General features: G+C 41.1%; 1 protein-coding gene across 1 annotated transcript in view; it reads right to left on the bottom strand.

The window, feature by feature from the left end:
* LOC145399538 (uncharacterized) overlaps window positions 1-13,022 on the bottom strand; it is a 51,237-nt gene extending 38,215 nt beyond the window's left edge. The window contains exons 1-3 of the mRNA XM_080272142.1: window positions 12,638-13,022; window positions 11,383-12,435; window positions 10,669-10,848 (exon numbers count right to left, since the gene is read on the bottom strand). Coding sequence (XP_080128268.1) covers window positions 10,669-10,848; window positions 11,383-12,435; window positions 12,638-13,022 — 1,618 coding nt within the window. The remainder of the gene's footprint in view (window positions 1-10,668; window positions 10,849-11,382; window positions 12,436-12,637) is intronic.
* Between the last annotated feature and the right edge of the window lie 973 nt (window positions 13,023-13,995).

Raw genomic sequence — 13,995 nt, 5'->3', positions numbered from 1 at the left:
CACCTCTACTCATGCAGCAGTAGATATTACATTCCTAAATTTATATTGCAAGATGTATGTACAGAGTTATTACAGAATTATTTTTAGCAAGGAGTATTATTCTTTGCTTCTTTATAAAGCTGGTGTAATGGTAACATTCAGTTCAGCAATTTCCACATCAATCATCTATCCATCACCAATAGACCATGCGAGAAATTATAGGTTATTAGATGTGTGATGTCACAGTTTTTCGTTCAGTTCCTATATATCTGGCTACAGTTTTCTTTCCTTATATTATTGCCACCTTCCCTCTCTGTTACTAATAGTAAATTTCCGCGTTAGCTCAGTTAGTATTCCCTTCTGGTATTCGCAGTCTTGATTGTTCTCTTTCACTCCAAACAGTATGCAGTGATTTCTTAAGTTACCTGATTTTTTTTTCTTAATCCCAGTCAGCAAGATAAATTTTGCCTCGTCTCCCTGAAATAATTCAACCACCTCTACAGTACAGGTACTTTCATCCACTTGTTTTCTACATATCTGGCTACTTTGACTCGCAACTGAAAGTACAAGAATTGTTAGGAACCTTACAATACCATGCAGGTAACACCCCGGCTTCTTAACAATACTTGCATATTTCAAGCAAACACTCAGATTTGAGCATAAATGTGTTAATTTAATAAAAAAAAAATTACTAAATTTATTCTTAGTAAAACAATGTAGATTATTTCATGAGATTCACGATATGAAAACCGACTATATCCTCAGACATTTTTCTATCCCAAGAGATTGTTCATGTTTATAAATAACTGCAGACCTAACGAAATGGCCTGTACCATGCATATATGATACAAAAATAATTAATTAGATGGAAATGACAGTTATTCTAACTGAGTACATGAAGGAAGGAAAAGCAGCGAGTATAGGATTGGGTCGAAGAGTTATACAAAAGCATAAAAGGAGCAGTTAAGCAATGACTGTGACAAACAAGAAATAATGAGATAAATATTTAGTGAAGGAGACTAGCATGTAGTAAATGAACAGTTTAGGAGAAATATTGGGACAACAAAGCTGTAAACAGATTAAATCATTAACTCTCCTTTTCTTACTCTCCCTTCAACCTCTGTCTCTTCGCCGCAGTGCTGCATCTTTGTCTTTTTTCTATTGCTGCTTCAATGGCCGCTGCTCCTCTGAACTGTCTGCTTGCATCCCTCCACCTCTACAACGGGTGCAACAAAGTCTCATCCCTTTTCTGTTCAACTCTCTAATGCAAGAGTTAACCGTTACTCCCAGTCCTTCATTTATGCAACAGGTCAACTTTGGAACTGTCTCCCTCTGTCTGTATTTCCTGCTGCCTATGATCTCCAGTCTTTCAAACGCATTGTGTCCAGGCATCTCAATATGAACGGATCTTGAATTTGGCTTTCTCTTGTATTTTGTTTTTCTCTTGGAGGGAACTGTTATTGCGGGCTCATAGCCTTTGGTTCCTTCTTCCTCGCATAAAAAAAAAAAAAATGGCCAAACCACCTCAATGTCTTCTCCTAACGCTCCTTCACGCTCATATCTCAGTCTGTCTCTCCATGTGACTCCACATGCTCCTCTCTAATATCTCATTTTCACTGCTCTCACTCTTGACTTCTGTCCTCCAGAAAGGTCCAAGCTTCACTTCCATCTCTTAGAGTTGGTATCACAATACTGTCATGCAGTAACTTTTTCACTTCCATGCTCGCTTCCCTGTTTCTTATCACTGCATTCAAGGAACCAGTAACCTTTCTTCCTTGTTGTACTCTTTCAAGCATTTCACCCCTTCACCCTCTAAACTTCCATCCTTACTCATCATACTACGCAAGTACTTAAACGCACTCACAGGTTCCATTTCCTCTACATCCAGCCTCACTGTACATTCGCTGAATTCATTTCTCTCGAAGACCAAAACGTTGCACTTCTCTTGATTCATCTTTAGATTCCATTTCTCACATACTCTGCCAAACTCATCCACCAAGCCTTGCAGCTCCCCTTCGTCTTCACTTAACAACACAGTATCACCTGCAAACAACAGTAAAGGGAGTTTCCAGACATTGCCCTCTCTCACTATATTATACGTAGATGATGTACAAAACCATGTTAGCCAGCCGTATCCAATAATAAATAAGTAAGGAAGAGGTGTTACAGAGCTTCCTTAATCGTCGAGAATAAGAGCCTATACCTGCATATATGCACTACACGTTATTTTTATACCTCCGCCCACCTATGATGGAGGAGGCATTAAGTGGCTGGTCTGTCCGTTTATGTGTGCATTCGTGAGTTTTGTTTCCGGGATGCTATTGTGGGCTCGATATCTCCTGAACCCATCGACGGATTTCCACCAAACTTTTTTCAGTGATACAGCATGAAGGGACGCTGAATTGATTGATTAGGTCAGCAAGGTCAAAGGGTTATAGGTCAAGGCCATATGGGGTCGGATCAGTTTATCCTTGTTGGTGCGATTTCTCCTGAACCCCTCAACGGGTTTGACCTATCTTTTGTCAATGATACTGTATGAATGGATAATGAACTGATTATGTCAGCAAGCTCTTGGAGGTTGTATGGCGATTCCGTGCACAAGCCTTGGTGGAAGCATACCAAGCGATACTTTGCGATGCCATTTAAGTTATCGTGGTTTCCCTCATATATTTGTAGTTAATTAAAAATGTGTTGATTTTACATCTTTTTACTCTAATTTGGTCTAACACTGCCATCTCCCCATCTTGAATATTAAGTTGTGATAATAGATAACACTAGAATGTGATCCAAGTCACGATAAGTCCTATTACGAGAATGTAGAGTCATAGTACTGTTTTTTTTTTTTTTTTTTTTTAATGCAGGGAAGGTGGAAGCAAAGGCCATTACCCCGAAAATTGTTCCCTCCAAGAAAAAACAAAAGCAAGATAACTGACAGCCAAATTCAAGATCCTTTCATTTCGAGATGCCCAGGCATATTGCACTGGAAAGACTGGAGATCATAGGCAGTTGGACTTACAGACAGAGGGAGACAGTTCCAGAGTTGATCTGGTGCATTCGTGAAGGACTGGGAGTAATGGGTAACTCTTGCATTAGAGAGTTGGAAAGAAAAGAGATGAGAGATTGATGCTACATGTGTGCTACGTGCCAGCCGTAGTGGTGCAAGGATGCAACCAGACAGTACAGAGGAGCAGCGAAAGAAAAGAGATAAAGATGCAACAGTGAGGGGAAGAGACAAACGTTGAAGGGAGCCAGGAAGAGGAGGATTGTCAAAGAGATGAAAAGCCTTTGACTTCACCTTTGTGAGAAGAATTGTATGTGAGGAGCCTTCCCACATGCGAGAGTTGTACTCTACACGAAGACGAATAAAACCAGTGTAAAAAGTCAACAATTGTGCTGGGTGAAGGAATGCACGGAGTCAGCTTAGCACACCTAATCTCCTGGAAGGAGATTTTATATGAGAGGTAATATGATCTTTCGATGGTAAATACCGAGCTAATGAAACCCCAAATATGTTTAAAGATGTTGCAGAATTTAGTTGGATATTGTTAAAAATTAGAGGATACTCCTGTGGAAGATTTTGTTGCATTGACAGATGTAAGAACTGAGTTTCGGGTGCATTAAAAACAGCAAGATTACTTTTATCCCAGTTAGAGATATGAGCCATGTCAGACATTGGGTATGCCATAGCCTCATCCTTTGTTTGTTAAAGTAACCGCTAAGATGGACGCTGCAGGAAATTAATGGAAAGGTGAAATGTGGTGTAGTCAGCATATGAATGGATAGGATTAGATGCACAGCTTAGGTCACTGATGAATAAAAGGAAGAGATCTGGTGATCGGACAGAGCCCTGAGGAACACCACTATTTATGGCACTATACTCGGTTCCACGGAGTGTGATGCACTGATTTTGCCAACCGAGGACAAGTGGATCTGGTAACACTGCGTGACGTACCTGGGTGGTGATTGGTGGATTTCCGTTGTGTTTGAATGTGCTCCAAAGTGACTTTGTATTTCAACCAATGCCCTCATTGATTTGTAAGATACCGGATTATACAGATACAAATTAAAGCAATGATGTATTTAATTATAAATATGTGCCTTTTGAATTACTAGAGATAAACCTGAACGACAATGATAACAAAAAGTAAGTAAAGTCGCGACCGGACGCAAGCTGACAAGTCAGCAACTGTGGCGGGAATTCAAACGTTCATAGCAAGGTGGTCCCGGGGTCCTGTGAAGGCTCGAATGTTTTTCGCACCACTACTACACAGTGTTACAGTCTACAGTCTACACCATGCCCTTCATTGCCTCATCTGCTAATATACAACGTGACCCTAGATATCCTTAGCTTTGCTTCTAATAATTATGATTTGTGTAAGCACACACACACACACACACACACACACACACACACCTCACCGGGGCCAATACATGCTATTCTATTCTCAGTATATATAGTGTACATATACATTTTCATTACCTTCATAGGTAACAGTAGCTTTAGAGATCTGCATTTGTTTGTATTCATAGTCAGATTCAGTAGAATTATTTCTTACATGAATAAGTTTGGTGTTTGATTTTCCCTAACATTTTCGTATCATAAGAGACAGACATACAGACGGACACCCTATCCCTGGTCAGAGTGCATCCTCAAGCATGTATCTCTGCCCCCTCGACAAAGAGCCGGGTAAGTAATGGATTACATCATTATAGAATGAACTGAATTTTTGTTAATGGTGGAAGAAAGGAAAGTAAGATAAAAGCAAACTCCATGAGAAAATAATAGTTGAAATATGCTGCTATAATAAGACTGCGTGCAGTATAAACGAAATCAAACATAATGAAATGAATTTAAATCAGTCGCTGACTTGTCCACTTGCGTCCAGTCGCGACTTTACTTACTTTTTGTTATCATTGTCGTTCAGGTTTATCTCTAGTAATTTAAAAGGCACATTTATCATCAAATATATCATCGCTTTAATTTGTATCTGTATAATCCGGTATCTTACAAATCAATGAGGACCTTGGCTGAAATACAAAGTCACTGTGGAACACATTCAAACACAATGGAAATCCAACAATCACCGCCCGAGTACGTAGCGCAGTATTACCAGACCCACATGTCCTCGGCTGGCAAAATCAGTGCGTCAGACTCAGTGGAACCGAGTATAGGAGAAGAATGGTGGTCGTCTACAACAGTGGCTATAGAACGACCAGAAAGGAAGCTTGAGATTAAGGCACGGATAACAGGATAGAAACCTCAAGAGAGCGGTTGGCATATTAAAGATCGATCGAAAGCTTTGAGATGTCAAGTGCAGTGGCAAAGCTTTTCTCCAAAGTCCCGAAAGGAGGATGACCAGGAGTCTGAAAAGTAGGTGAGAAGATCGCCAGTGGAGTGTCTCTGGCGGAACCCGTACTGACTATCAGAAAGAAGGTTGTAATAGGAAAGATGCTTTAAAATTATTTTGTTAAGAATAGACTCAAAAAATTTTGAAACACAGGATGTTAAAGTAATTGGAAGATAGTTAGAGGGATAGGAATGGTCACTCTTCTTTGGGGCAGGCTGATTGAGAGCAAACCTCCAATAAGAAAGAGAGGTACAAGTTGATAGATTACGGAGCAATAGTTTACCAAGGCAGGATGTAGGCACAGAAGTACAGTTCTTGAGGACAACAGGAGAGACGTCATCAGGCCCATATGCCTTTTTAGTGATTGTAGAAAATTCATCAATTGATGAAACTTTAATGCCACTCAGCCATGAGGAAGTCAGAGGGGGTAAGTGATGGAGGATCAGCACCAGAATCATCTAAGGGGGAATTAGAGGAGAAAGTATGAGTGAAGAGTTCTACTTTATCAGTAGAAGAAATTGCTACAGAGCCATCAGAGTGAAAAGAATAGAGAAGAATGATGAAGTAAAGTTGTTAGAAAGGTTTTTGGCAAGGTACCAGAAGGAGCAGGAAGAATTTGAGTCGCAGAGTTCAGAGTATTTAGTGGGAATGAAAATATTTTTAGCAGAGCAAAGAAGAGACTTTGCACGGTTCCAGGCAGAAACATAAAAGAGTTTAGATTCAGAAGTGGGTTGACTCCAGTATCTTTTGTAGGCCTTCTTGTTGTGGACACCATTAGGGACAAGCATAATTAGCTTGCAAGTAATTAGATAATTTCTTAAATGAATTGGTAATTTCTTTTGAACAAGCCATGATAAACTGATCCTTATGTAAATATTGGGATATGTATAAGAGTATATAAAGGATAACCCTGTAGGCCATGCATAACCATGGGAGAGTCTACGTAACAGAATGCGCTGAACTATGTGGCGGCATTACCAAGGTTTTCTGATTTGTGTCCATGGGGCTAGATGGGAGAGAAACGCACTAGTTAACTGCCTCAGTTCATACTTACCCTTCAGGAAGGATTCATTTGTATTAATTAGCTCCACAATAAAGTGTCAAAATCCCAGTGGACTTTTGGGCACAACCTTGACTCACAAACTTGTAACAATTAAATATCTTTTTTTTACAGTAGCCACAGGATATGAGAAAGGAATGTATGTCCCCATACCCGAGAAGAAAACCTCCCTAATGCACAAGGCACACTCAGATGACTCGGCCATGGAAGAAACAATCATTCCAGTGAAAATAAAAGTATTGTATGAGGGCCTCCCAATCAGCAGCTCCAAAATGCCACAGCTGCCACTTCTTGGGAGGGTCCAACGACCTTACTGGAGAAATAGAACACATTAAGGTGATAGGGTTGTGATTTGTGGAGCCTAACAGGGAGAAAAGATTAACAGCGTAAGCAGAAGGATTAGTTGTAAGGAAGAGGTCAAGTATGTTGGTGATCTCTCCAAGGCAGCAAAGGTATAGGTAGGATGCTGTACAAGCTGCTCTAGGACAATGTGGATAGAAAAGAAGTAGTCTTGTTCACCAGCTGGATCACTGAAAGGAGAAAAGAGCCAAAGGTGGTGGTGAACACTGAAATCTCTTAGAACAGAGATTTCAGAGGAAGGAGAAATTTATAGGATACGTTCCATTTTAGAAGTCAGATAGTCGAAGAATTTTTCATAGTCACTTGAATCAGGAGATAAGTAAAAAACACACATATATTTAGTCAGAGAATGACAGGAAAGCTGAAGCCAAAGAGTAAAGAATTCAGAAGAATCAAGTTCAGGAACACGAGAGCAAGATATGTTTTTGCATACGTATACACAACAACCAGCTTGGACTTTGAAATGAGTATCGAGAAAGTAGGAGGATACAGGGAAGGGCTGGCTCTCAGTCACCTCGGACAGCTGAGTCTCAATAGGGAAGACAAGGTGAGGCTTAAAGCAGGAGAGGTGGTGTTCACCAGAGAGAAAGTTAAAGAAAAGGCTATGATGTTGCGAAAACGATGAAGTGAGTCAGACAGTGGTTCCAGGCATCTTGTCACTGGGAGAGGGGCAGATGATGGGGGCTTTGATGCCCTCCTCCCCTGTGGGACTCCTGGGCTTTGTGGAGAGATGCCTTATTTTTTATTATTATTATTTTTTTTTGGAATAGGATGAGTAGTGTGTAACGTGCATGTAGTTTGGTGTTGGTAGCTAGAAGAACTTTTACTGGAGGGCATGCTGACGCACTGTAACTCTACAGGGTATTGAAACACCGAAAAAGTTCAGCAAAGGGGGATGTTTAGAAGCTAGTCCCGATGGCTGATGAAACGGGAGTTCCAGCTCTCCCTGTCATCAGTTTTCCATTCATTTTTTTTTTTTAATGCAAGAAAGAAGGAACCAAAGGCCAGGGGCCCACAAACCGTTCCTTCCAAGGAAAAAACAAAAAGAGTACAAAAGACAGCCGAATACAAGATCCGTTCATTTCGAGATGCCTGGACACACTGCGTTTGAAAGACTTGAGATCATAGGAAGTAGGAAATGCAGACAGAGGGAGACAGTTCCAGAGTTGACCTGTTGCATAAATGAAGGACTGGGAGTAACGGTTAACTCTTGCATTAGAGAGTTGAACAGAAAAGGGATGAGAGTTTGTTGCTAGATAGGTGCTACGCACCCGTTGTAGAGGTGGAGGGATGCAAGCAGACAGTTCAGACGAGCAGCGGCCATTGAAGCAGCAATAGAAAAAAGACAAAGATGCAGCACTGCGGCGAAGAGACAGAGGTTGAAGGGAGCTAGTAAGAGAAGGAGCATTGATGAGACGAAAATCCTTTGACTCCACACTATTGAGAAGAGTTGTATGTGGGGAGCCTCCCCACACATGAGAGTTGTACGCTACACAGGGGCGAACAAAACCAGTGTACAAAGTCAACAACTGTGCAGGGGTAAAGAAGGTATGGAGTTAGCTCAGCACACCTAATATCTTGGAAACAGATTTCACAAGAGACGCAATATGATTTTTCCAAGATAAGTCCCAAGTGAATGAAACCCCAAGCATGTTCAAGGATGATGCAGGATTAAGCTGGATATTATTAAACATTGGTGGGTACTCCTGTGGAAGATTGCGTTGGATTGATAGGTGTAAGGATTAAGTCTTTGATGGATTAAAAACAACAAGATTACTTTTACCCCAGTCAGAGATACGAACCAAGTCAGACATTAGGTGTGCCGTAGCCTCATCCCTTGTTTGTTGAAGTAACTGCTGAGATGGACGTTGTGGGAACAGAATGGAAAGGTGAAGGGTGGAATCATCAGCGTACGAGTGGATAGTGTTAGATGTACAGCTTAGAAGGTCATTGATGATTAAAAGAAAAAGAGTCTGTGATAGGACAGAGCCCTGAGGAACACCACTGTAGATAGATCTAGGAGAAGAACGATCGCAGTCTATAACAGCGGCCATTGAACGACCAGAAAGGAAGACACAGATAGAAGGATAGAAACCATAAGAGGGCAGTTTGGAAATTAAAGATTTATGCCAGACTCGATCGAAAGCCTTTGAAATGTCAAGTGCAATGGCAAAGCTTTTGCCAAAGTCCCGAAAGGAGGATGACCAGGAGTCTGAAAGGTAGGTGAGAACGTCAGTGGAGCGTCCCTGACTGAACCCATACTGACGATCAGAAAGATTGTTGTGATAGGAAAGATGCTTTAAAATATTTCTGTTAAGAATTGACTCGAAAACTTTTGAGACACAGTATGTTAAAGCAATTGGATGATAGTTAAAGGGTTGGAAATGGTCACCCTTCTTTGGGACTGGCTGAATGAGAGCAACTTCCAGCAAGAAGGAAAGGTACAAGTTGACAGACAAGGGCGAAAGAGTTTACCTAGGCAGGGTGTAAGCACAGAAGCACAGTTCTTGAGGACAACAGGAGGGACTTCATCAGGCCAATATACCTTGTCAGTATTAAGGCCAGTGATAGCAGAAAATACATCACTTAAGAAATTTTAATGTCAGCCATGAGGAAGTCAGGCGGGAAGTGATGGAGGAACAGCACCGGAATCATCTAAGGTGGAACTGGAGGAGAAAGTCTGAGTGAAGAGATCTGGCTTATCAGTAGAAGAAATAGCTACAGAGCCATCAGAGTAGAAAAGAGGAAGGAAGGTGCCAGAAGGAGCGGGAAGAATTCGAGTTGAAGAGTTGGGAGCATTTAGTATGGATGAAATTATTTTTAGCAGAGTGTGACGATTCAGGTCAGGTAAATGCTAGGATTATATATTAACGATAATTAGCATGTTCGTGACTCCAGTGTTCTTATAGAAAAGACCCTCCGATATCATGCACATCGTTAATTGGGTACTGAAAGAACACATGTGAATAATTGATTTATTACAATTAAGAGCATTACCCATATTAATAACATAACCTAAATATCACTTAAGCCCTATAATCCTTACCCTAAACCTTAATACTAAAAATCAGTAACAAAAGAACAGATCTGCACATGACAAGGTACACAATACCTCTGGACTTCAGGGTGCATGTCCGCAGGAGTTTCAATACACCTGCATTACACTGGGTATGGGTGAGGTGGATAGAGGCACGAGTGAAACGAGTGGCTGGAGCACTGATAGCTAAGGCGAGGTATGGTAATGTGAGTGGCTAGACAGGAGACAACACAACACCACTTCCCACACGTACAGCTCAGGTTAAGTAATGGAAGTGGGCTCCATACTAAGCTCCGCAATGGAGAGGGAACAGCTGCCTACCACTCACTGCCAGTGCTGGTCCCCCACTGTCCGTGTTCTCCACTCCAGTCCAGTCATCGCCACCCCTCAACTCCCGCCTCATCCAGTCCCGAAGCATCGAAACATTGAGTTGAAATAACATGTATTAGAGGCAGCATAGAACATACAAACATTGACTTGACAATACCCCTTTGACAATAGAACTTACATTCATGTTAAGTTCTCACAAAACATTTATATGCAAAGTGCAGATGACAGTCATACTGCATTACAAGTATTCTCCTATAGTACATGCCAATTTATTTTCACATTGTATCTCTCTGCAATAGCATCATAGGCCTCAAAATCCACACAACACATACCTACATGATCTAACATGTCAGAATGCTCAACACGGCTTAAATAATCTGCTCCAATATTCTCGGCTCCCTTGATATACTCTGTGGTATATTCTAATTGCTGCATATAGAGTGCCCACCTCATAATGCGAGGGTTTCGGTTAATTGTAGTTTTCAGGTAATGTAATGGCAAGTGGTCCGTCTGAATAACGAACCTTCGACCATAAAGAAATTGATAAAACTTACGAACCCCTTCAATTACAGCCAACAATTCCCTTTCCACAGTACTATAGTTGAGCTCTGCCTTCTTAAGCTTCCTGCTTGAATATGCCACAGGCCACAGCATCTCATCGTGATACTGCATTAGGACAGCTCCGATTCCCACTCCAGAAGCATCTGTCCTTAAAATAAAGTCCTTACACATATCTGGAAGTTTAAGAATGGGATTACTTGAGAGCTTAAACTTTAAAGTATCAAACGACCTCTGTTCTTGTTCAGTCCATGTAACTTCATTTGGCATATCCTTCTTCGTTAAATTAATTAAGGGTTCTGCTATAACTGAATTATTAGGAATGAAATCTCTGTAATAGCCAGAAAGTCCAAGAAATGAGCGAACTTAATTCTTTGTCTTAGGTGGCAAGGCTTTAGTGATCTTCTGAATCTTGTTACTTTGTGGCTTACAGATTCCTATTCCAACTATATGTCCAAGAAAGTTTATCTCTGACTGACCAATTTCACATTTAAGTGGATTTATCTTTAGCCCAGCTTCTTTTAGGCGTAACAGAGTCTGTTCAATGTGTCTGAGATGTTCCTTAAAAGAACATGAGTGAATCAAAATATCATCTACAAATACTTCAACACCTCCTAAGCTGCCCCAAACTTCCCTCATAACTCTGTTAAAAACAGCAGGAGAATTACACAAACCAAATGGTAGAACATTAAAGTGGAATAATCCCTTACTTGTACCAAAAGCAGTGTATATTCTACTATTTACATGCAGAGGGATCTGCCAGAATCCCTTTGATAAGTCTATCTTTGAAAAGTATCTAGAGTGGGCTAATTTAACCATTATATCCTCTTGTAAACACATGGGTTCAGCATCAAACTGAATCACCTTATTCAGCTTTCTGAAATCACCACATATTCTAACACCGCCATTTTTCTTTTTGACTACAACAACTGGACTACTGTATGGAGAATCAGACTTCTCTATAATCCCGGCTCTCTCCATCTGGTCTAGTTCTTCGGCTACAGCACTCTTCAGATTGTGAGGCACATGGTACGGTTTACACCTGATTGGTCTGTGGTCTGTTAGAATCATTTCATGAGGTTTAACATTGGCAAGTCCTGGAGAGTTTGAAAATACATCATAATAATGATTCAGTAATCCACGTACCTCTTCCTTTTCCGCTAGTGATAAACACTCTGAAAGTGTGACATCAGACCAAACCGTCGAGGATTCTATCTCTGGCAGTAATAACTGCCCAACCTCTTCAGACTCTTGCATTACCACTGCCGCACAATCCTGAAGTTCATTAGCAGCTGAAACATTAACATGGTTAGGAAGACATTCTTCTTCATTATCTTCCTCATACTTCTTTAACATGTTAATATGGAACTTCTTTCTCTTTCCACCAAAGTCTATTACATAATTCAATGGTGACGAACAATCTAGTACAACATAGGGTCCCTTCCACTGCATAAGTAGCTTATTCCTGTCACTTGGAAGCAATAGCAGTACCCTGTCTCCCACTTTTAACTTTCTGTCAGAAGCCTTCCTATTATAATAGCTTTTGTCCAATTCCTGTGCCTTCATTAATTCTTCTCTAGCTAATCTACACGTTTCCTCCAGTCGCTCAGCTAAATCAATGACATCTTTGTAAGTGGTTACACTTTCTGGTGTGGTCACAGTTCCATCCCAGATATCCCGTAGAACATTCAGTGGACCCCTAACTGTCCGACCATAAACTAAATCAAAAGGAGAAAACTTTTGTGCTCGCCTGAGGGGCTTCTCTGTAAGCAAATAAAAGTGAAGCAAGGTACCTTGGCCATTCCTTTGGATCTTCTTTACACATACGTCTAAGCATATTCTTTAAGGTTCTGTTAAACCTTTCAACCAAACCATTCGACATGGGATGATATGGGGTGGTTTTCAAAGATTTGTTAGACAAAAGTCTATTTACTTCAGCCATCATTCGTGACGTGAACTGGCTACCCCTATCTGAAAGTACTTCATTTGGAATGCCTATCCTCGAGTAAACATCAGTCAGGGCATCCGCTACAGTTATGGTCTCGATATTTGGTAAAGCTACTGCCTCTGGATATCGTGTGGAAAAATCAACCAACGTAAGAATATGTCTTGCACCATTGTATGCCCTGGGTGTTATTGGTCCAATTATATCCACTCCTACTCGTGAAAAAGGCACCTCAATCACTGGCATGGGAGTAAGTTTTCCTGGCTTCACACTGCCTTTGTTTACCGTTCTTTGGCATTTGTCGCATGACCTGCACCATCGTGTTACATCAGATACCACTCCTGGCCAGAAGAATGAAGCTTGGATCCTGTCTAATGTTTTCTTTGTCTTCAGGTGTCCGCTCATGATGCTCTCATGTCCTAGTTTAAACACTTGCTTACGATGTCCTCGGGGCACTATTAGCTGTTCTTTTACATCACCTCTGAATTCTGTTACTCTGTATAATCTTAGGTTTCTCTCTATAAATTTAGGAGTCCTCCCCTTTGATTGAAATGTTCTTCTTGTAAAAATATGTTTTCTCTCAGAATTTAAGGATTTGTCACTCTCCAAAGCCTTTAAGAATTCAGAAGTAGACACAAAATCACACTTATTCACCTTTAATGGTTGTGTGGGTTGCTCACCTCATCGAGTTTGTCCCCTGGTTACAGCAGAAACACAGCTTTCATCCTTAGTCGGCAGTGAATCTTCATTCGAGGAAGAAACAAGAGATTTTTCACTAGCCTCCGATGTCTTGCCAGTAGTCACCGCAGATCCCATCGTGCTACCAGTCGCCGAACTTTCTGCCAAACTACTAGTTGCTGTGGGTGAGACCTGTTCTAATGAAGGAGCATAAGTTCCTTTACGAATTCCACCCACAACTAGGTCATACACAGGTGACTGGCATACAGCTGCTTGCACAGTTCCCTTCAACCAGGGAGAGTCAATCCATACCTTTACCTCTGGCAAGATCACTACTGTTCCAGTGGCCAATTTCAGTCTTAAGGTACGACCCGAATAATGTTCTGGGGTTACCAGCTTCTCTGCCACAAGACATAATGTTGCTCCACTATCAAGCATGGCAGTCACTGTGTGCCCCTCCACACTACCAGTAGCCAGTGTTAAGCAGTCATCGTTCTTAAGCTTACGTAATTCACTGGAGACAGTACACATACATTTAAATTACCTTTACCAGATAACTTAGACTTAGCATTATCATTCAAATGACAGTTATTTCTCTTGTGACCTGGTTTTCCACACAACCAACACAAACCTGTTTTCCTTCCCTTTTCGTCCTTTCCAGTAGATGGTCCTGCTTGAGGAGGCTTAACTGTGTCCGTTT

Source organism: Coenobita brevimanus, chromosome 49, assembly GCF_032717465.1.
Source record: "Coenobita brevimanus isolate Jiangsu-jjx chromosome 49, ASM3271746v2, whole genome shotgun sequence".
NCBI lineage: Eukaryota > Metazoa > Arthropoda > Malacostraca > Decapoda > Coenobitidae > Coenobita > Coenobita brevimanus.
The sequence above is the reverse complement of the archived record's forward strand: the minus strand, read 5'-3'. Positions and strand labels throughout refer to the sequence as shown.